Raw genomic sequence first — 22,993 nt, forward strand, 5'->3', positions numbered from 1 at the left:
TTTACCGTCAATTTCTGTTTCAGTGCTGAATGACCTCATAGGTTCCAGCGCTTGGCCTTTGGCCTAAATTCTATATTCAATTCAATTCAGTTCAACAAGACCTACATTTAGGTAGAACTGAACATAGGCTCACTAAGGGGGAAAGAGAAAACTAGATATCAGAACTCTTAAGTGCAAACTTTACCTAAGCAAAACTGAAGTTAGCTACTCATCTGTACTAAAAACACAGGAATATGAAAAAAGAATGTAACTGGTGCAACCTCAACACAGTTGAAGCAAAGGGCTAGCTGAAACTTCAGAGTGAAGGAAACACTGCACTTACAAAGCTCTCTTTATCATATTAGCGTCTAAGGAGTCATCCACTTGTTTGAAAAGTAAAGAATTCTCACCTGACATCTACTTCATAAATCGTGTAATGCAGAAGAAAGATGATTAGTAATCACAATTCCATAAGTAAAAAATCCAAGATGAAAATCCAATGGGAGTCTGACAAATTCCAGGATTAGGTTGCTAATACTTGGGCGCACAAAGAATGAGAGGAGTTGGTTCAGACCGGTGGGTCTGCTTTCTTTCTAGGTATAAGTTTTGGGATTGTGATGGACAACTTTCTTTTAGAATGTAATTGCTATTACTGTATACTGTTTCCAAGGTACTGGATCATGATACATTTTTAGGACATTCTGATATATCTGGTGCCTTTTCTTGAGTGTCCAAAAAATCAAAACTAAAGAATTTTAGTTGTTTATAATTCTTATTTTTAAGGGTTTGATAGTTTTCATGTAAGTCTGCAAAGGTTTATGTTTAATCTTTCTGTACTGTAGCAGTTGTCATGTGTTCACTTTTACATTGTTCCCATTTTTAGTTTTTCAGTTATGTAGTGTAAGTAGTTGAGGTGTAGATTTATTTTTATATTTTAATGAATATCTAAAAAAATATAAATGGAAATATTTACTTTGTACTGGTACTTTGCATGTTCTTGAATTAAAAATTTAGGTTCGATCTTTACATCCTTTTAATCTTTCAGGTTATGTACCTGAAGATCCGCCGTTCGCATTACATTGCTGCACGGCGTGCGTTCCTTTTGGAGCAGTCACAGAAAGAACCGTATGCAGAGAACTTTGAAAAGGAAATGGCAAAGGTAAGATCATGTGGTAGGTCTTTTATTATATAACTTTATTTAAATAAAATGGTTTCAACTTCAGTAAAATAAGTCAAGATTCTGAGAGCTGCATTTTGAAGCTGGAAAGCTAAGCAAGAAGAAAGTATGGGGGAACAGATAAGTGTAAGGCAGATACAGTAATGTAGTTGGAGCCAGAATTTTAGATTATGCAAGGCAAGGCTCCCTGTAAGTGGCACCTCCAAAGGAAATACAAAAAATTTCATTTGATTTTTTTTTAGATTTTTAACTCTGAGGTTTATCATGTAATTATAGCATATACATCTGTTAATAGTTAATGTAGAGAGAGCTATACATAGATCAGAGCTATGAAAGTAACGACCAACAGAACAGTTTAGGGTATGGAAGAAGATAAAAGAAGAAAGCGGGAGATGAATTTTGTTAAGCAGACGAAGCTTAGAGTAATACAAAGTCATTTAGTTATAAAATTGTGATGAGTATGTTACTCTGTTTATAACCTGTCAAAAGGTATTTTTGTAATACTACACTCAATTAGGGAGGTACAAAGTTCACTGTAGACTGTATCAAAGTAGTTTTGTGTTGTACCTTTAGCTCCCAGCTACATTCCTTTCTGCCATTTCATCTGTTCCTGTTGGTTTCTTCTTACCTAGCCATTCAGTTATACTTTCTTCATCTAGTTTAAACCTTTCATTTCTGAACAATCTTAAAGGACAGACCTGTAAGATTCTAGAATTAACTTGACATGATAATTAAATTAAACTACACTAGAACATCAGTAATTTTCATTATTCCCTGTTGACAATGATTTTACAAAGCCATTGACATTTGAACTCTCCTCAGATGTTGAACGAAGATGAAGATCCGGTTTCTCCTAATTGGGATACCACAACACCAACATCGAAGGTAAGAGATTCATCTAAACTTGCCTTGGGGAAGTTGATTAAGCATTCTTTGTTGGAAGGCATGCTCAGATATTGTTCCATTACTTCTTGCTTAAAGTTGCTGTAAAATCAAACTTTGGAGAGTTAATGTTATTCATGTTGAGGCTTTTATACGAAGTTGAGCTTTTGTTTGCTATTGGTTGCTTGTAAATAAAAGTAATTAATTATTAACAGTCTACTATGTATATACATTGTATTACTAACTCACTTGATAACCTGAGTACCAAATCATTAGAGAAGTCTTTTACTACATTGTTCTTGGGCACCTTTTTGCTATCTAGTTCATTTAACTGAAGTATCACCTTTTAAGGATACATTTTCCTTCTGAGAAGTATATTTTTTTGCTTTAGTCTCTCTATTTGCTATCTTTACACATAATTTTTTGGAGTAATATACATTATTTATAATTTATGCTTTTGAGCCTGCTTATTTATAAGGCTTGCAGTTTAATAATGTGACTTGCATACTTTCTTGAAAGTTTATTACCAGCTGTATGAGAACAGTTAAAAATGTTAAGTAATATATTAATGGCATAAGCATTTGAGTCAAAAGTAATTTACCATTGTTTACCTGACTGGTATTTGAAATACAGTAAATGCCTCACATCTGGCTGACAACCAGACTACTGTTTTTCAGACGGTTACATTATACTAACAGTTCAATGGGAGTTATCTCTTTGTTGTTTAATTTCTTCTAGTCTGCTCCAGATATTTAAAAAATTTCTTAATGACCTTTGATATATTAAGGGACTTAGGACAAGTGGATTAAAATACAGGCTTTTTAGACTTGTGGTGGACAATAATTATTATGCTAAGTAGTGATAGAATTTAGAGCACTGTTGATGGTGCTGTTATCCTTGCCCTGTGGTGAAATGAAAGACTTATGCCAAGTACAGATTATCACAGTGTGAAAACACTGTGCTACAGTTGACCTGATGGTAAGTTCACACTGTATGGTAGCTTAATGACATTACAATGTTGAAAAGACATTGTCTTAGCTTATATTCCTTACCATAATTTATAAAGCAAGTCCACCTTTTATGTCTTTTATAAGCATACTTATTCTTGCCCTGCTTTTATACATTTTTTATGTTTATATATTATTCACTCCACATTTGTAGGACTGCATTATATACAGTACATGGGGGTAAAGAAAACATGAAAATACTGGAGTATAATATTGATAATGTAGAGAAAGTGGGATTAATGGTTTAAATATGCAAAGGTACAATGATCGTAAATAATTATATTTAGCCTGTGCAGCAGTTAAATATAACATAAAGAAGTTCCACATTCAAATCTGAACTGGTTAACTTTAAACATATGGGATCCGTAGCTTTTATTTCTATTCCAGTAACATTTTGACTCTCTTGAGTCTTTCTTAAATTGTTGTAAGAAAAAGCTGTAAAATTATTGGCTGAATCGTAGAAAGACATAATATACAATAATAGTATTTAAGAGGCTAAAACATTTAAGAATCAACAAAAACAAGTAACAAAATGTTTACGTTGATGAAAAAGGTTAAAACAGAAAAAATTTGATGAAAATATCAAAATATGCTCAACAGAAGTGAAGTAATGTCTCGATTTGAAATGGTTTTTCAACTCTAATAAAAACTGATTCTGCTATCCCTTGCGTTTCAACAGTTTATTTTAAAAAGGCTATGTTTTATATCATAAGTTTAGTAGGTTTTATTTATTTTATATTTTTTCTTTAGTTTTATTATTTCATTAAGTTCCATACATACCATGTATTAGGTAGTGAAAGTAATTTTTTAAAACAAAATTCATTTCTTCATTCAGACTTACTGCTTACATTCTATGTTCAAGAAAGTGCAATCCCCTGAAAAAGAGAGCAAAGGAGGTGTCTGCTAGTATTACCACATGTGTGCAGCCAGGGATCGCAGGCTAGCAGTAGGCACACAGCTTGTTACATGTGGTGGTAATAGTCAATGACTGTTAGAAAAGTACAGTTAGGAGGAGGGCACCATAGTGATAAGTAGTGAGTTTGTTTAAAGAAACTGATTGTTTTTAAAAGATTACATTTGTTTCACAAAAACCAAATACAGCACTTGTACTGCTTGAGTCTAACATTTGGTGGGATGGATAGAGCTGCCAGAGGGAATACCTGATTTGGTTTTGGTAGGTACGGAGACCTCCTGCTCATGTCCTCTGTGAGCTTGATCTAACTAGAATGAATCTTAGAAATCTTTCAAAATCTTTACATCTTGGCCTCAGACCCAGGGAAAAATTATCAGCTATGCTTATTCAAGCATCAAAGAATTTGCTTCTTGTGATCTCTTCTGGATTTGGCCTTCAGAGCACTTGTTTAGAAAATGAAGCAGATTGATTGCATTTATAACTGCAGCAGCTGTTCTGGATGATAGTTACTGGAAACAACTCCTTTACTGGAGTAGCCCAGATTGAAGTTGATTGCTGCTAAGGTCACTGGAGCAGCTCCTTTAGTGATTCTGGTCATTTGAGAGGCTCTGATCCTGAAGGCTGTAGTGAAATAACCATGACCCTGAATGCTATCATCTGCAGTTGCTATTCAAGACTGGATCAGATCAACTTTTTTCAGAAGTAGAACTTCTGTTGAAGTCTCTCGAGTAAACTTGAGGTGGCAATGACTTCTGGAAGCTCTTAAGTACAGATATAAAGGTAATGTACTGTAATGGTGGATCCTCAGGACCGTCTTTCTTGTTTCTAAGGAACTAAATATGGATGAACCATCAGTCCAGAGAATGATGACATTTTTGGTATTTAAAGAATGTCTTATGTCAGCCCTGGAGACTTACATATTCATCAGCTGTGTTATTGGTTGTTACTCATAATGGGATCTGTCACATTGATTTTTTAAGTCCCTCTTGAGTGTGGTCTGGTTAGACAGTCAATAATCTTCCTTTAAAACATTTGATGACTTTGATGGTGATGTTGGTGCAGCTTTGGTTGTAGGAAAAGCCACTAGAATGGCTCTGAAAAGGCTCAGGAAATTATAGCTGGATACATTAGTAGAAAGTGAAGCATATATCTTTGCCAGTAATAAGGTGTTCCTGACCAATGGATCTTAGTAAGAAAAGGATCATTATTGTAAGTAATTTTTCTGATTTAATAATAGAGAATGCTGCTTGTGCTCAGCTAGTTGTAGGTTTTCCTTTTTCTCAGTTTTGTAGTTTAAATTTTTTTTTCTTACTTTTGTGTCTGTAAAAGGTAATTAGTCATGAAGAATAGACTACAGTAGTTAGTTCACTGACTGAAGTTAGTATCTGTTCAGTTTCTTGCTAACTTTAGGTTTTGCATATTTTTGTACTAGTGTATTTCTGTGTAGTCCTAACTTTGCTTGCTTCTGCTTGGGTGTTAATGAGCCTGTTTCATTTGTTGTTATTATCATTATGCTTTTCCTTATGTAGTTGTAGTTATCTTTCCTGCGTTGCATATGTGACTCTTCATACTCTTGGCGTTTTGATTTATTTTAGCATTTTGCCTTTCAATTTACATAGCTCCAGTCTTGTTCGTATATTGCTTTTTACTTTCTGCTTAAGCATTGTACCTACTGTATATGTATTTGTATTTGTACTTCGTAATTTGTACAGGTATAATTTGACAGGTATTGTACTTGTAGCTTTGCTTCATCTTTCTTGTTATATTCTGCAGTACTTAATCGTACCAGTGCATGTCTTTTGACCCTGTGTTCTCTGTGTTATGCTTCCTTGTAACATCATATCATATTGGGACCAGGTTTGTTCTCTTGAGCTCATTTGTCCTACCAGCCAACTATGATTATCCATCCAATGGAGCTTTTACCTTATCAGAAGTTACATGAGACATTCTGAGAGTGCCACAAAGGATTTTTTCTTGTTTACAGCTATGATCTTGTGGTTTTCAGCAGAACCTTTGGTGCTAGTAGCAATTGAGCAGTTTCCCATATGCGCCCATTGTTACTAAGTGCCTCATTAACACTTAATAGCTGACACTTTGCTCCAACTTTTTCATCCCTCTTGACCTAAACAGGATGAGCATCCTGCAGTATAAAATGGAGATGTTAACCAGATGGACCTCTCCAGATCAAAGTACAAGCTGGGCTTTATAGCCTTTTTCAGATTTGCCTTGTGGTATCTTGGAGGACCTTTGCTTCACTTGTTTCTCTGCTAGGATGACTGCCATGCTAGCAAGCACAAGATGCACTGTATCAACCACATATGTGGCACAGAGAGAACCCATGTTTTAAATCACAGTTATGACAAAGCTGTACAATAGGACGTACCTTTAAACAACTTTTTCGAGGAAAGTGGTTTGACCCTTGAGCTTCACCAGGATAAGACCTGTGCCAGTGTTTGGAGCTACATGATCGTAGCTGTTCTAGTGACTAGAGCCAGTTGACAAAGGGTGACCTGAGGACTCCTAGACAAGCAGCAAACCCTTGGACTTGCTATGTATTGTTGGACAGGGCACAAGCTTTGTCTAAGAAGAGTTGTGCACAAAGCATGTCTCCTTAGCTTACTTATGTAAATAAAGCTTCTGACTACACCTTGGAAACCCGAAGAGGCCCAAGAGGTTTTGGTTTCCCTTACCTGGAATTATAAAAGCATCAGTAACCCGTATGCAGATGGTCCTCAACAGATGCACTTCATCCAAAGACCTAGATTTGTCAGCTTAGAGAGTTTGGTCTTTGAAAGATTTGGACAAAATTCATCTTTTCAACATCAGTAATAACAGCATTTGAGAGACACCCTTGGCACAGCGAGGTGAAGCTTCCTTCAGTGAGGCCCTGGAGGATGTGGGATGATCACTTTTGAGAGGCAGTAGAAACCAAACAATATGATTTCAGTAGCAGAACTAGAGGAAAAAATGAAGGCTGAAGATCACTTTTCCCTCTGCCTTTCCAGGGTTACACTTATGTTGATGTGATTGTTAACATGGAATGAACAGCAAGAAAGAGGTCTTGTAAGAGCAGTGATAAGCCCATGTTTTTTTTCCAAATCTTTTTGCTCCCAAATTCAAGACTGCAGAAGTTTTGCAGTATGCTTGGATGTTCCATCAAACATGACACCCACCCTCAGGCAGTGAAGCTATATTGAGAGATGGTACAGCACATTGAGCTGCAATAAGGAACCTTAGGAGTCCTCTACTTGCCCACAGCTCCCAATACTAGAAGTAGGAAGGATTATCATCATACAGCTTAAACAACCCTCTCCATATCCAGGTACTCAAACCAGGTCTTATACCTCCACCCCTTTAAGATCATTTTTAGCAACAAGACAAGCAGTCACCCATTTTGGCTGGGAGAGGCATTTGATCCAACATCATCTGTTGGGAAATTGTTATCTCCAGAAAGTTTTGAGGTTTGTACAGTAGATATTAGCCAAAACTTGGATTTTGCAAATGATCAGAGAGGGTTATTCTTCCAGTAACAGGGGTTGGAGACAAGACTCACTTTTTTCACAACCTTTCAACTTAGTATCTTACAGCCATGATTCAGTAAGATACTGTTGGCAGCCAGTTTAGGTAGATATAAGTGAAGCAGGTGATTGAGGAGATGTACAGCCAACATTCGGTGGTTTTCCAAGGGAGAGAGGCAACAGGTTCTATTCTACCCTTTATTCAGAGAAATGACCTTCTAGCATCCATAGACCTGAAGGGTACCTGCTTGTAATTCAAGAATGTCAGACTTCCTGGAAATTCCTTTGCTTTGTCTGATGAGGCAAGATTTATCCATTCAGAGTACTCTTTTAGGCTGCCTCCCAAGTCTGCAACAGGATTGTCTCACTGGTAAAAGGGAGATGCAGGAATGGAATGAGATTCTACACTTACTTGGACAACTAGCTTGGTCATACCTTCATCAGCTTCTATGGTTATGCCAGGCCTTAGGTCTGCAGATTAACTGTGGGAGATGTCAGGCAACTTCTTTGGTGAAGGACATAGTAGATTCCCTAGTTGTCCAACAAAAGATAAGATCCAGATATTTCATTCCTGCAGTGATTTCTACGGAGACCAGATACCCTCTGCCAAGATGTGGTAATCTCTGATAGATAATTTTATCTCCTTGGATAAGTCAGTTTGGATTCATTCTTTACAAATAATGAATTCAATCTGACTTCTCCAAAGAGATTAAACTACCTATCAGAGATTACCACATCTCAACAAACCCTGGGCAGCAGCAGTGCACCTGACAGCTATTCACTTCCCTTCTAAGATGGCATGTGAAATTTTCATTGGTGGCAAAATTCTCAGAACTTCAGAGTAGAAGTCCCACTGGTCTCTGCTTCTCCAGGTAATGTCCTTTTCACCGGTGCATCAAATCAGAGGTGTGGGGCTCACGTCCTCAACTTTCAAGCCACCGTCTTTACATGCCTTGGCTCTCTTTGGAAGAGGCAAGGCTGTAGGAATTGACCGACAGTACAGCCACAGTGGCTTAACTAAGGAATGAAGGTACATGATATTGCAAATTGTGTCACCTGGCAGTCACAGTTTTCATTTGGAAGAGCCAACAAATTGGTAATCATCCCTAGGTAGGTTCCAGGAGCCACTCTGTATTTGGAAGCAGACTCAACGGAAGGAATTGAGTGTCCCCCTCATAATGTTCGTAACATCCAGATGTACACAAGGCAGTGTGGCAACTGTAGGACACCTCTTGGTGGATTTATTCATGAGCAGGTTCAGTCACAAGATCCCAACTATTTCTCTGCTCTTCTAAAATCAGCCACCGGGAAAATGAATGCCTCTGATGAGCAAGCAACGACAGCTTGGAAGGTACACGCTTCCTCCATTTGGCTCTGTTAATGACTAAAGGCATTGCTTTGTCTATAGCAAAAAGGGTTGCTGACCTCGTATTGCTGATAGTAGATTTTTGTATGATGACTACCCAGGCGAGACTAGCTGTTTTGTCAACCCCACTTTCACCAATTCCATGGAAACTTGGAGATGTTATAACTTTAGTCATTGCAACAGGGATAATGACTTTTTACAAGATGCATCCAGAGGTATGTTTAAGCCTTGGAGAATTTCAGTCCTCAACCTGTACCTAGCATAACCTCTTCTGCAGTTGCTGCTCTGAAAATGGTATTGATTTAGTCAGTACCTCTGTTTCCATCTTAGCTGATTTTTTACTACTTTAATGCCTCAAAGGCAAGGAAAGAATATAAATCTGCCCCTTCTGAAGTTTTAAGCATCATGGACTCAGTGTAATATCTTCAGTGGAACTTGAAAGGTCATGTCAATATACCTAGATGGTGTTTCCTTATAAAATGACAAAACCCCTAGATAAGACCTTCAGTTAATTATCCTCCAAACCTTTAGATGAAGCCTTTGTAAATGATCTTATTCTGAATGATCTTACCCCGAAACCCGTTTTTCTGCCGTCTATTCTAAGTCTCAGGATGAGTCAGTGAACTGTATGTTTTATTGACTGATGTCACTCATACCAAGGATAGTATGTCAGTAGGTTGGTCGTTTGCAGCTGGCTATGCAGCAAAGGCATAAGCACCAGGTAGCCAGAGCCAAACCACTGTGCATTTTATCATTCCATCTTTCTCAACCCATGCTAAAAACAAGGAGAACCGCCATTTTTTCCCTGTCACAGCAACTGTCTTTATTGTAAAAGGACAAAGGATTCCAGAGGGGCCAGCCAGGCTGTTCCTTTCCGTTGGACTTTACAGGAAGCAAGTGACAAGAAATACCATTTCACTTTGGCTTAGACAATATACCTTAAAGTCTTAGGCTAATGTAATGGATGACAAAATAGCACAAGGTGAAATGCTTGGCCTTAAGACCAGAATTCTCTGCTTCCGTACTTTTTTTTTTAGAGAAATCTTAATGTAAAGTCAGTGGTAATGGTAAGTATGTGGAGGTGTCATTTAACTTTTATGAATTTCTGTCTTAGGAGTGTGACACACAGGGGGTTACACGCATTCTCATTAGACCCAGTAGTACCGGTGGGATAAGTGAACACAGCTTCAATATAGAATTTTGATTCTGAAGATTCATCATCATCACTTTAGTCTTCCTCATTATCCAACATGGTATCCAAGGCATAGACTTATTTGGATTATTTTCCTCTATATCTTAAATAATGGGTAAGTAATGTCCTCTGCTGTGTCAGTCACTGGAGTGCTTTATGTTAACAGTATACAAATTACAAACCACTAGATTTACTTCACACATTGGAGTTTCCACCTCATGATTGCTACACTTTCACTTTTAGAGCCTTGGATTTAATTGCTTATCTCAACCCCAGCTGCTTTCAGACAGTACAACAGCACAATCCCCATTACATAAGTTACAACTCAGGCTATTTACAGTATAAGTAACATATTCATGGTGAACCAGATATAAACATATTTTCTTACAAACCATTACTGATTATATGGAGCTTTCACCTTCCAACTTCACTAGTATTTTGTATTTAAATAATCAGATAACACAAAGAGTGAGTCAGTTAGCTGCTAGAGACCCAGGGATTCATTGGTTCATGCATAGGGTTACTGTCTAACTAATGTAATGTCTTTAAGTAGGGAATGAAGTGTCTGGGATTTTGATGACCAAAAAATTGGGCTGATTATAAGTAATGTGGTTGTGTTTTTTAAATTATATTTTATGAGTCTCCGGTAGTGACATTCTGTAATAAGAGGTATCATTGCAGCTATTTTTATCATGCTATGTCATTATCATCATGGCATCCAACGGGCTGTAACATAAAGGGCCTATGTGAAAGTCCTTCACCAAGGTCTTTCCTGGGCATTACCTTCCTCAGTTCTCCTCTCATCTCCAGCTTCCCATCTTGTAGTTCCCATCCAGCAATTAGGTCTGTGTCTTACAACTTTTCAAGTGCCCACAGGAGCCCAGCTGTCACATATCATGTACTCACCTCCTTAAGGCAGTGTGAAGGATATGTCAAAATCATCTCCATTTATCCTTCATCATTACCTCATATATATATATATATATATATATATATATATATATATATATATATATATATATATATATATATATATATATATATATATATATATATATATATATATATATATATATATATATATATATATATATATATATATATATATATATATATATATATATATATATATATATATATATATATATATATATATATATATATATATATATATATATATATATATATATATATATATATATAGTACAGTATAACTTTTGTAATTTCCTGTATAGCATCATTTCACACTGTATCCTACCATCTAACTCAGAACATTATTCTTCAAGCTTTATTCTTTTAGATATAATTTCATTGTCATAGCATGATTCACATCTATATATCTATATAGATTGCACTGAACTAGTGTATAGCCGCACTTTCATTTGCAATTTCAGTCTTATTTGATTTCCGGACCATATTCAGCCTGCCCTCTGTTTGATTTTCCTTGTTTAGTCTTTCATCATGCATTGGGTTATATGTGGCCTTACATGAAATCAGTAATGGTATCTCATGGTTACTTCAGTATCTAAAGTAAAGATAAATACATGATTAAATAAGCACTTTTAGTGGAATTATGTTTTTCACGACTTTTTCATTTTGAGTGAATTGATTTTTGTTTTTCATATGTGGTTGTTTATGAATTTTGCATTTGTATGTGTTGGTGTTTCACAAGTACCCTCTGTACCACAAATATGGTTATTTCAAGTCTAAGTTACACTTTTCAGTATAGTTGCTCTGTAGGTAAGCTTTTACTTGCCATATGTATAGCACCAGAGGGAAGAATGATATTAGTGTATTCTTGAAAGAGTTCTATAAAGTCTTGCAATCATTTGTAAGTTTTCGTATTGGCAGAAATCATTCGAGAATAACTATCATGTTGTCAAGACTGGAGTTGTATGTGCCCAGTCATAAGAAATAGAACTGTACACTAGTAGGCTTGAATAACAGCCATATTTTGTAAGAAAGAAAATTGATCAAGATCATGGTACCTTGAAGATTCATTTTTTACATCTATACAATATCTGTATATCGAAAGTCAGCCATTCAAAGTTATTATCTGTAGTGTTCTGCTAAATCATAATTAGTTTCTGATTTATTACTGAGCCCGACCCTCATGGAGAAAGATACTTTGCAAGGCAGATGGCTTTTTGAATGTGTAGAGGAAGAAGGCACTGTATTTATAGTATTTATAAAGGTATCCATGGACAGGACAGTAGTGCCAGATATTGAGAAACTTGTAACTAATTAGAAAAGAGAAGATGAAAGAGTTTGCAGTTTATTCTAGAAGTTAGTTGCTATTTTGCAGAAAATTTTGCTGGTTTCTAGGTTTTAGTGTTCATCAGATAGTCAGGTAGCTTCCAGTGTAAGTGAAAGTATAGAACAGTAGGTAGTATTCCCCTTCAAGGTCTGTAAGTTAGATTGTAGAGTCTAATTAATTATAGGGTGAAATTACAAGTGATCAGGCAGCTCCCTTACAAGATGAATGTTGTACAGAGGACATAGTTGAGGCCTACCCAGTTTTGTGCAAGTCAAGATGTACAGTATGTTGTCCTAAAGGCCCCCCATTATCTCTTGATGTTTATTAATCTGTGGACTAATAAGTACAAGAACTATAAGAAATTTACGACCATTTCTTTTAAAAAGTAATAATTGCTTTTTCACATACAGTGTGACTTTTTGTTTATGAGTGATCATGTAAATTTATGTTGAACAGTGGCCAAGAAGTAAGCTATTGAAACTGAAAATGGTGCCATTTAAGAGCTGATAGGTAGTAGCCAGATGAGGTTATAGGGAAGGGATATGTGGGTTCTATACAGGTGACATTGTACTTCAGTATTCCAGGTATATTAGGCAATACTTGGGGTAATTTGCAGCACCCCTTCACTCTCCAACTGCATTACATTCTGCCTTGAACTGTTCCTCCATTTCCTTTGGTCTCTTCATGCCTAGCTGTCCGCCTTCTTTGATGTCATGTTCCAGTTTTCTTCTCTCACATAATAAAAAAAATTCATTTTTGCCAACCACAGGAGTCTTGAAATGATTCTGGCAGGTTTAAATTACTCAATAATAATAATAATAGTAATAATAATAATAATAATAATAATAATAATAATAATAATAATAATAATAATAATAATGTGAGACTTGAATCTGTCCTGCAATACTAAATTGAAATACCTAAATAAAAAAAACTGAAAGTACAATTACTTTTTTATACAAATCCATTACTGGTAGTACTCTTTTATTTGCCATGTAATGTTCTGAGACAAACCTTCAATGAGAGAAGAAGAATGTCACTCTGACAGGTGAGCAGTGCCATTTACCATAGGTCTGACAGTTCTCAGCTGACAGCCCAGCTTGTTCTTTGTCTAAATCCTTTGACAACTGGACAGTGGGTCATGGAGTGTGTAGATTATAGACTTTAGAAAGGAGAATATCTATTTGATTATTATTTAGATGGGAAGGATGAGAGTTGTCAAATCCTCAAGCTGTTGAACTGAAATAAATTAAACCAAATGATGCAAGACATTAGAGCTGTAATCCTTGTGTAAGCCTGTATAGCGTGGTTGTATAAAGTTCAGTGTCTGCAACAGCTGTAAAACAACTGGCAACTATTCAAAGTTTTGTCCAGGATTCCATTAATTTTCATATTTTTTTCAGTTCTCATCTTTTAATTTTTAAAAACATTTTGGTATTTTGACCTCCTTAGCACTCTCGAGTCTTTTGACAGTACTGCTTTCCTTTGGTGGTAGCCCCAGAAAACTGTAAGTACAATAAAAGAATTTCTCTCTGCGGATATTACTGCCTCTTGTTTTCCTAGTAAAAATTATATGAACTAAGAAATTTCTATTATAATGCGCATTTTCTTGTGTTTCAATAAATAATAAAAATTTAGGCGGTGAGACTTTTTAAGTCTTAGGTTCTATATGTACAGTTCTATTCGCCGTACATATACAGTATGGATTAAGTTATTTAGCAATGTGATCTAATTTCCTAAAACCAGTAGGGTACACCAAAGGGTCATGCAAGACCCTTTGGTGTATCCTACTGGTTTTAGGAAATTAGATTACATTGCTAAATAACTTACTCCATACTGTATATGTACGGCGAATAGAATCGTACATACAGAACCTAAAACTTAAAAAGTCTCACCGCCTAAATTTTTATTGTTTATTGAAACACAAGAAAATGTGCATTATAATAGCAATTTCTTAGCTCATCTAATTGTTACTAGGAAAACAAGTGGCAGTAATATCCGCAGAGAGAAATTCTTTCATTGTACTTACAGTTTTCTGGGGCTACCACCAAAGGAAAGCAGTACTGTCAAAAGACTCGAGAGAGTGCTAGGGAGGTCAAAATACCAAAATGTTTTTAAAAATTAAAAGATGAGAAGAACTGGAAAAAATATGAAAATTAATGGAACCCTGGACAAAACTGAATAGTTGCCAGTTATCAGCCTTACAACACATGCAGATTTCTCACCTGGCAAAGACTGGTGCTCTTCTGTGTCCTAGAGAGAAGGTTTCCTGGGAACTTTTCATGGCATTGTAGATAGTACTATAAGTAATGAGTTCACTATTAAACATTGTTTGTTTAATAGGAACCCTAATAATTTAGATCTTAAAAGGGAAAGGTGGACAGTATTTCACTAATGAAGGCAGTACTGGAAAGAAACTGTAGAAAATAACTGGGTTTTTTATTTTTGGAGGGTTTAAACATTTTGATTGCTATTTTGTTTTGTTTGACAACTGTTGTATTGAATGCTGCAAAGTGTTACTGCAAAACTCCTTAAAAGGGAGAGGCATTTGATGTTCCAAAGATTAGTAGATATGACCTTAATATACTTTTCAGGAAAGAAAAATTATTTTATGATTGTATTTTTTGTTATTTACACATTCTCAATTTTTTTTCCACAAAATTCTAGTGTTATAAGTATTGTATTTCACTTCAAGGCAAGTCTTAGAAAAGGGTGTCTTCAGGGTGGTGCTTAACAGTACAGTATTAGTTGAGTGTTCATGTTTGGAGCATTTCACACTACACTTATTTAGGAACCACATTGACTGGTTTCGATGAGACTTCTCACTCAGAAGGTTCATGGTTTTAGTTGAACTGATTTATTTATAAGGCTTTAATGTTTATGCATGTATTTTTGTCCACAAAGCAAGAAGTTGGATTTTGGTTTACAGATTAATGTAAATACAGTCTCTTAATTGGCAAGTTTTTAACTCAAGTTCCTTATTTTTGTACATTAGTACAGATATGTACAGTAAAATACTGTACAGCATTTACAGTCAGTGTATTGTACTGTATCAGCATGACTTCACAAGTTGAATACAGTTACAGATTACTTCAAGAATGCTAGCTTGAACTAAGAAGTATTAGCATGAAATTTCAAATCATGTACAGCATAGTTCTTTTGGAAGTTGCTAACCTCAGTTAATATGTTAATATCATGCATGTTGATATACATTACTAATGATATTTAAAATGTGCTTTGCAACAATATTAATATAATTCATAATTAATCATTAATAGGCTTCAGATGTCAGGAAGGTTTAATCTGTTTTATATTAGTATTTTTAAGGTGTTATCTCGAAGTGGGATTTTCCTAAAGACATGCGTATGCTGAGCAGACTTAGGGATCTCATCACATTTCTTGACATGCATAGGTCTGATATATTTGGCATGGTTTTGAATGTGCGCATAATTTGCTCTTAAAATTGATTTGAGCAATGTATGTTATGGTTAAATGACAGTAGTAGATGGTTAATCTCATTTCATGAAGATTCTGCTGGCTTGCATAATTTGTCTTTAGGAAGTGCCAGATAAGAGAAACCTGTTTAGGATAAGAGTTTACACCTTTTGCAAAGCAAATTAAGTAGGTGTTGAGTGGTGTCTAGAAATCCTTGCATTATTTTATTTATCATGTACCCCTCATGACAGGAGAAAATCTCCAAAGATCTGATAATTGTTTTGATACTGATCTTGTTTTTTCAGTTGCTACAGTAGCTAGATAGCTGCTTGATGACCCCTCCCTAAAGTTATAATAAACCTGAGGTATTGGAAAATTATGGTGGTTGGTTCTTAAGGTGTTGAACCCTTTTATTTTCTATTTATGTTGTACCTGTAAATTCTGTACTAGTTTTTGTAGCTTTGTCTTAGTGTCATTTTATGTTCTGTCCATTGAAAGTCTTGAAACTTTACAAAAGCAACCAGCTCCAACACCTTTGAATCAACATTTTATTTTTATAAATAACAAGAACTAAACTACAGACACTTAATTTGGTTTTTAGACATTTATTGTATTACATTTAACCTTAATATAACCATAAACAAAATTTTTCAACAGATTCAGGAATAACCCTAACAAGATTCACCTCATGTGGCATTTGAAGGCTGGAGTTATTGTGCTTAGGTAAAGTTTGAAGATGTTGGCTCTCATTTACTGACTGATACTTAACCTACTAACTTGGGTAATCTTTATGTGTATGCAGAGGCTCGTTTGGGGTAATTTCTTGCAGGGGCTAGGGATGATGAATGTTGGATTGGAGTTGCAAAGATTTGGTTTTGAATTGCCATGATATTTTTCCTTTAAAATGCATATCAATTTGGTAATGTAAAGTATTCCTCTTGGGAAACTAGTTTACTTCTTGCAAAATGGGGAGACATAGATTTGCACCTTGATTAATTTTGACTGGCAGGTAGGTATTGGTGAGGAACTTAGTGCTAGGATTTTTGCGTGGAGGTATATTGTTGGAATTTTCAATGTCAGTTATGACTGAAAAGTTATACTCTTTAGGTTTCCTAATTTTATTGATAGTTATTTAGTTGTTTGGTGATATAATGAATATGCCTCCCTGTCCATTTACAAACTTTCATCATGGTAGTATAGCAAGGGATGACTATTTATCAAGTTTTGCATGGATAGGTCAAGTTGTTGAACCAGGGTAAAGCCAGATGAATTTTTTAGGGAAACTGAAGGATTAGTTTTTGTTAACTAATACAGTTTTAACTTGCCCTAACATCAGCTTATGACAGGCGTAATATTCTATTCTGTAAGAATGTGTCCAAGTCAACTGAAGAGTTATCCTTTTAATGCAATATGCTTATTACTACTGAATTATCCATTTGTGGTAGGGAAGTTACCCCCGCAATAGTGAAATATGAGTTATTTCTCTATTGTGGGAGTAACTTCCCTGTCACAAATGGGTAATTCAGTAGTAATATGCATATTGCATTAATAGAATAGATCCTCTTGTTTTCTGTGTATCTTATCTCACAGGCTGTTTAATGTTCAGATTTATTTTCAGTAGGGGTTAAGTACTAATTAGAATTTGCTTATTAAATTAGATTTGCATCCTCATTGGCCGTATGTGTGAGACATTTTTAAGATTTCACTTCATGAGATAAGGACATGCTCTTTCATATAACCATAAGTAATTCTTGTTTTATTTTTAATTCTAACACATATACAATAAAAGGAATTTTCTAATTATCTATAAGTAAAATTTGGCAATCCGCATTTCTTTCTTTTCTCACATTCTCTCTTGTCTTCCCAGTGCATATGGCTTTATTTGCATCGTTTGCTTGGTGACAGGTAGCACAGTGTTACAATTCCACTATGTATTCAACAGTTGATTGCAAAGCTTCATTTCTAACTTTTGCTGAGATTGCAAATGCTTTGAAACATAGATGAAAATTTAAATCATGTACAGTATGTTTTGAAGTCAGTTTTCTTAAAGATTCAGAGGTCTCTCTTGTATAAAATGCTGAGTGCCCCCATTTTGGAAGTAATAATTTTATGTTGCTCATTTACATTGACCTCAGTTTATTATTGCTTCCAACAAATTGAGTAAATTATGAATTTTATGACCTGAGCACAGGCACATTGGTTGAATTTGTCACTGTATGGCAGTAGGCAGATGAAAATTGCCTATAAGATAAATGTGATGACTACATTAATGGCACAAATAATATCACTGTTAATTTGGAGGTTGAATGAAGGGAGGGGATACTTAGTTGGGTTAATGAGAGAGAGAGAGACTGGCTTCTGGATGCATAACCCTATAATGTAACACATTAATGAAAAGACAAATAGGCCTCATGTGTGCAGAAGAGTAAGGGCACTGGAGGGGGACAGTTGCGGTAAGTAAAAAGGTTTCCCTTCCTCCAAAATTCGTACAGAACAGTTAAAGTTGAGGCTCTCTCATGCTGCTTAACTCCGAACAGAAATTTCATGCTGAAGAGCATCATCTCTGTAAGATGTAATTGGCCTGACATTTGAGAAGATGCAGCAACCCCAAAGGTGGTAGTTGAAGCAGTTACAGTTAGTTAAAACTTATTGGGTGAATATTGTGGACAATGGTTATCGCAATCCCCCTATCCAATAAGGATGTGCTAGATATTATGACAAGAAGGTTGCTATCACAAATACCTCATAGAAAATTCAGTGAGGTTTCTCATATGGAACATTGAATGTATTATTTTGTATTTGTACATGAGAAGAAACATCATTTATTTCTTATTTATGCAGTATTGCTCACATTGCCACTGGATAACCAAGAGATAGTCATTCTTGATAAAGGGAAATTACTTTCTTATATTAAGTATTTTCACCACTAGGGACCCCTCCATTCACCATATCATTACTTGTCATTCTTTAACTAAGGATCGTTTTTACTAATGCTGTTGTTTATACCTTTTACTTTTCCTCTTCACTGTTTGTCTTTTGAATGAAGTCTGTGACTTTTCCAATTGTTTAAGATAGCAACATGAAAAAAGAACATTACTGTACATAACTCAATATGGTTCTGCTTTTTAGACAAGAGATAGAATTTCGTATTGAACACTGTACCATTTAACAGTAAATTCTCCTTAGAAAGGGATTTTTCAATGGCACTGTTAGGAATATACAGTATTCGTCTTATTTCCGTGTTAGGATCATTTTGTGTTCAAGCTTAACTAACCTTATTTAATTGCCTTTTATGCACATTTATGCTATGTATATTATCGGAAATGTTTGTCAGTGTTCAGTATCTCAGGACAGCAAACACATATATACATGGAGTTTGTTGCAGGGTTTCTTTGAGAAGACCTGTGGTAAATTCGTTCATTCATATGCTTACAATGAACTCTGATACCATCATCACACTTGCTACTGGTCACAGAAAAATAGATGGAGGATAGATGTAAAAACACTTTGTAAACTATTTTCTGTAACATTATTTATTATTAGTGAAAGCACTAATACAGAAAAGGGAGGGTTAAGCCTCAAGTTTGAGAGTATAGATAGTTCTGTGCAAGACACATGGAATGATGTGAGTTGTAACTTGGTGTACACTTAGGTATCCAACCTATGCATACCTAGTGCAGCAGGATGACCTATTATTTTCTCTGAAGGGGACTGATGTCTCAACATTCTAAGACCATGAATGGATTGAAACAAAATCAAGTTACAAGATTTGAAGGCATCACAGTACTGTAATTGCTTTGAAAAAGTCTAGGCTCTTGTTAAAGTTGTCTTGGATGTAACTTTATAATGAGGTCTAAAAGTACAGCACTGATAATTAATTGTCTCTGGTAAAGCATATGGGCTCCATATTAGCATCTAGATTCACTGTACATTACCTATATAGGAACTAAATTACCAACTTTCTGACAACCGTAAATACACCTGAAGGAATTAAAATTGAATCTGCTATTGTTGGCCCTAGCATTTATATCTAGCCTTTAGAAGACTGCATTATTATATAATGTCTATGTGTGTAGGAAAACTGCTTTGTTAGTTAAAAGAATAAATAAATAATGAAATCTGCCAGTGGTCGGAAAATCCATATGGGATAAACCCATTTCCTCCACAGTTGTATAGGATGCCTAGGATTTGTATAATTTTTAGAATGAAATACAGATTTAGTAAGAATTGGCTCAGGATGAGTCGGATGATAGTTTAGCCACAAAGGCCTAGGACGTAGTTCTGCTTAGTCCTTAAGGCTGGCTAAGTTTCCCATCATTACCTTGTAAAGGAGAGGTTATGGCTGTAAAGAAGGATTCTAATGTGTTTTATTATTGCTGATTGGTTTTCAGTTTCATTTTTCTGCAAGTATTTAACGTTGCTTCCCAGGAACTTTTGGCAAAGCTCTAATATTTAAGTGGGAGTGTTATTGAGGTTTGTCTCTGATGATAGGGGTGAGGTTATTACTGAGCCATTTACATGCTATACTATGATTGGGAAAGTTTCTATCTCATGGTTAGCCAGTTACACAGTGAGCAATAAAGCATGAATAAAATAGGTTTGCATTTATGAAACAAAATTTGTCAATTGTTTTTGCAAATAAATGAGTATGAAAATTAGCCTTAATAAAAAAACATTATAAAGCAGAAAATGCCTGGAAAACAAGCAGTGTTTACTATGGTTGGAAATTCAACAGAATATGATAGTGATCTTGGGGATAAAAGTATAGACTTAACCTACAAGAATTAAATACCTCCCATGGATTGTAGGCAGAATGGAAAGTAATCCAAGCAGAATTTTAGACAAGAATAGCATAATGTCATAGGTAAAGTAAATGTGCCATAAGTTAGCATTAAGAGAAAATATTATTTGCCATAAAAACATAATTTCTAGTAGACAGGTGACATTGCTGCATTCCAAGAATATGGTGGGGGAAATTACAGTGACCTTATTACCAACATCCTTCCTTTTTGCGTAAGGAAAGTGCAATGACATTTACAGCCAAAGCTTGTTGCCTGAAAGGAGGAATAGGTAACAAAAGTTGGCAGCCAAGGCAGTGTGGGTTGGAAATGCTTACATGTCAGGTGACAGTAGGAGAGGTGATAAGCTAGGTCATATGGGTCAGTATTTTGGGCTTGCAGTCTTTGGTGTCAGTCCCTATCCTTATGTTTTGGGCCCATAACTTTGGTGCAGTAATGCCATGTTGGTAGGGATGGGAAAGTGTTTCAAGGAAATAACTTGAAGGTGATGGATTTGGATCTGATGGCTTTGCTAATGGTAAATTGATTGTGGGTGATGGGATGCTCTCTTTTATTCTGCAGAGACATTGGTGGTTGGATAATGAGACCATTCCTTTTATTCTCTTCTAGTATGTGCTAATTATTGTAGTGCATTTGCTACGTTTTTGATGGTGATACATATTTATTTTGAATGTGTTTGATTATTTGAATATTTATTTCACTTCTAACTCTATGGAGGTTTCTCCTTATTTGTAAAGTGTGCAAAATTCTTTTGTGTTATTGTTGATTCATAGCTAAATCTGTGTACTGTACTGTACGTGAACTTAAAAATGTTATCTGTCTATTTTTTCCAGTTTTGAAAGATGCATGTTAGCTTGATGAAATGTGTGCAGGTAGTTATAGTTTATTGTTGATAGCAAATAATGCAACTGGCGACTCATTTGTAATATACTTTGTGCATTTTTCAAACCATTACAGTGCTGCTTTAAGTATATGTATCCTGAGGACATGAATTTCTTTAAAGACTCTACACATAATTATGTAAAGTATAGCATACAGGATAGGTGAAATTATTTGTTAGGTTTTATTGTTTTGCTACAGTTTTATGTTGAGATCTAATTGTTGCTTTAACAATGTAACGTTAACAGAAATATTTCAAGTCAATATAGATAGTCTTGCAAATCCCCAGAAGCCTCACATTTGTTATTGTCCTCAGTTTCTTCATAAATATGTTCCCTGTTAAATTAGTTTTTCTTAAATTTACATCACTATATGTTAACTGATGTGATGGTATATGAGACCCACTTCCAGTTTCAGCAGGGAAAAATTAGAGAAAATTGGTAGTGTATTCTTTGGCTAACCTATGGTGTTGTAGCATAATTGTACTGAATGTATATGAACACACCATTTGTCTTAGTTATATGGGTTCCTTTCTAGTATTCACAAACTTTTTTTGGATTCACATACCTGTTAATGTGAAAAGTTATTTATGTTTGCCTATTCATCTGAAAAAACTAAAAGTTTCTTGTTTTATATGAATGAATTTAAAGTTAAAGTATACAGTTTGTATTTGATAATGGATGTTATGTTTAACAGGATTAATTCTGTTATTCATTGGATTTATTAATTTTTTACTGGAATAGTGTAGATAACAGTTAATAATGAATATACGTATTGTAACATATAGATGCTATAGAGTACATTTCTTAATGTTAACTCTAAAGTATATAAGAAAAAGGAATACATAATCTGTAAATGTAAACAATCCAGCTACAAGCAGAATGCATGGAAGAGTATCGAAAAGAGTGCCCTCATCTTAATAGCAAAATTCCTGACATACTCTGACTTAACGTAGTACATTCATAGGCTCATTGAAAATTTAATTCAATGAATGGTAGCTTATTGTGTGCAAAAAGTGTAAATAAAATGTACTAGTATACAGTTAAGGACAAACCAGTTATTGCAGTATAAAACCTTCATTTGACAATTTTCCTATATATATTTTCTGACAGGCTTTAATACATCTCTCACCTCATCATTCTTACTCCAGACAAACATTTTAAGTAAAGTATGTAAAATATTTGGGTAGTAATGAGGAGTGGGTATAATTCTAAAAAAAAAAATTAAATAAAAAAATTAATCAACATCTTTTGTAGGTGATTTGTTGGCGGAAGGAGGTAAGGCAACATGCTCTGAGCAAAGCTGATCTAGCCATAAGCCTATCCATTATTGATCTACCCATAAGCCTATCCATTATTTTATGTCTTCATTTTTATACAGAGTACCCCAAGTAGTAATACTGTAATAATAACATTGGTGATGACAATGATATTTGATTAGATAAGTGTGCAGTATAGTAGTATGAAAAGTATTAAGTTATGCTAGAAACTTTTATGTTACTCAATGGGAAGTGGGTCTCATATATCATAAAATACTGTACAGTATATATTTGAGGCTAAAAGTAACATGAAAAGAAAGTTTGGAAATTT

The 22,993-nt window shown here is 35.0% G+C and overlaps 1 protein-coding gene across 4 annotated transcripts in view; it reads left to right on the plus strand.

Moving 5' to 3' along the window:
• Positions 1 to 22,993, plus strand: part of LOC136832742 (unextended protein-like) — a 231,350-nt gene that overhangs the window by 202,879 nt on the left and 5,478 nt on the right. Inside the window, exons 14-16 of one of the 4 annotated variants that reach the window (XR_010851300.1) lie at positions 1,025 to 1,138; positions 1,979 to 2,041; positions 16,032 to 16,123. Coding sequence is in view for 2 of the 4 variants with exons in the window: in XM_067094262.1 (XP_066950363.1) it covers positions 1,025 to 1,138; positions 1,979 to 2,041; positions 16,032 to 16,043 (189 nt within the window). In the remaining 2 variants the exon portion in view is untranslated. Of the gene's footprint in view, positions 1 to 1,024; positions 1,139 to 1,978; positions 2,042 to 16,031; positions 16,124 to 16,383; positions 16,450 to 22,993 lie in introns of all 4 variants that reach the window. The other 3 variants (XR_010851299.1, XM_067094262.1, XM_067094260.1) reach the window with 3 other exon arrangements.

This window comes from Macrobrachium rosenbergii, chromosome 50 (assembly GCF_040412425.1).
Source record: "Macrobrachium rosenbergii isolate ZJJX-2024 chromosome 50, ASM4041242v1, whole genome shotgun sequence".
Taxonomy (NCBI): domain Eukaryota; kingdom Metazoa; phylum Arthropoda; class Malacostraca; order Decapoda; family Palaemonidae; genus Macrobrachium; species Macrobrachium rosenbergii.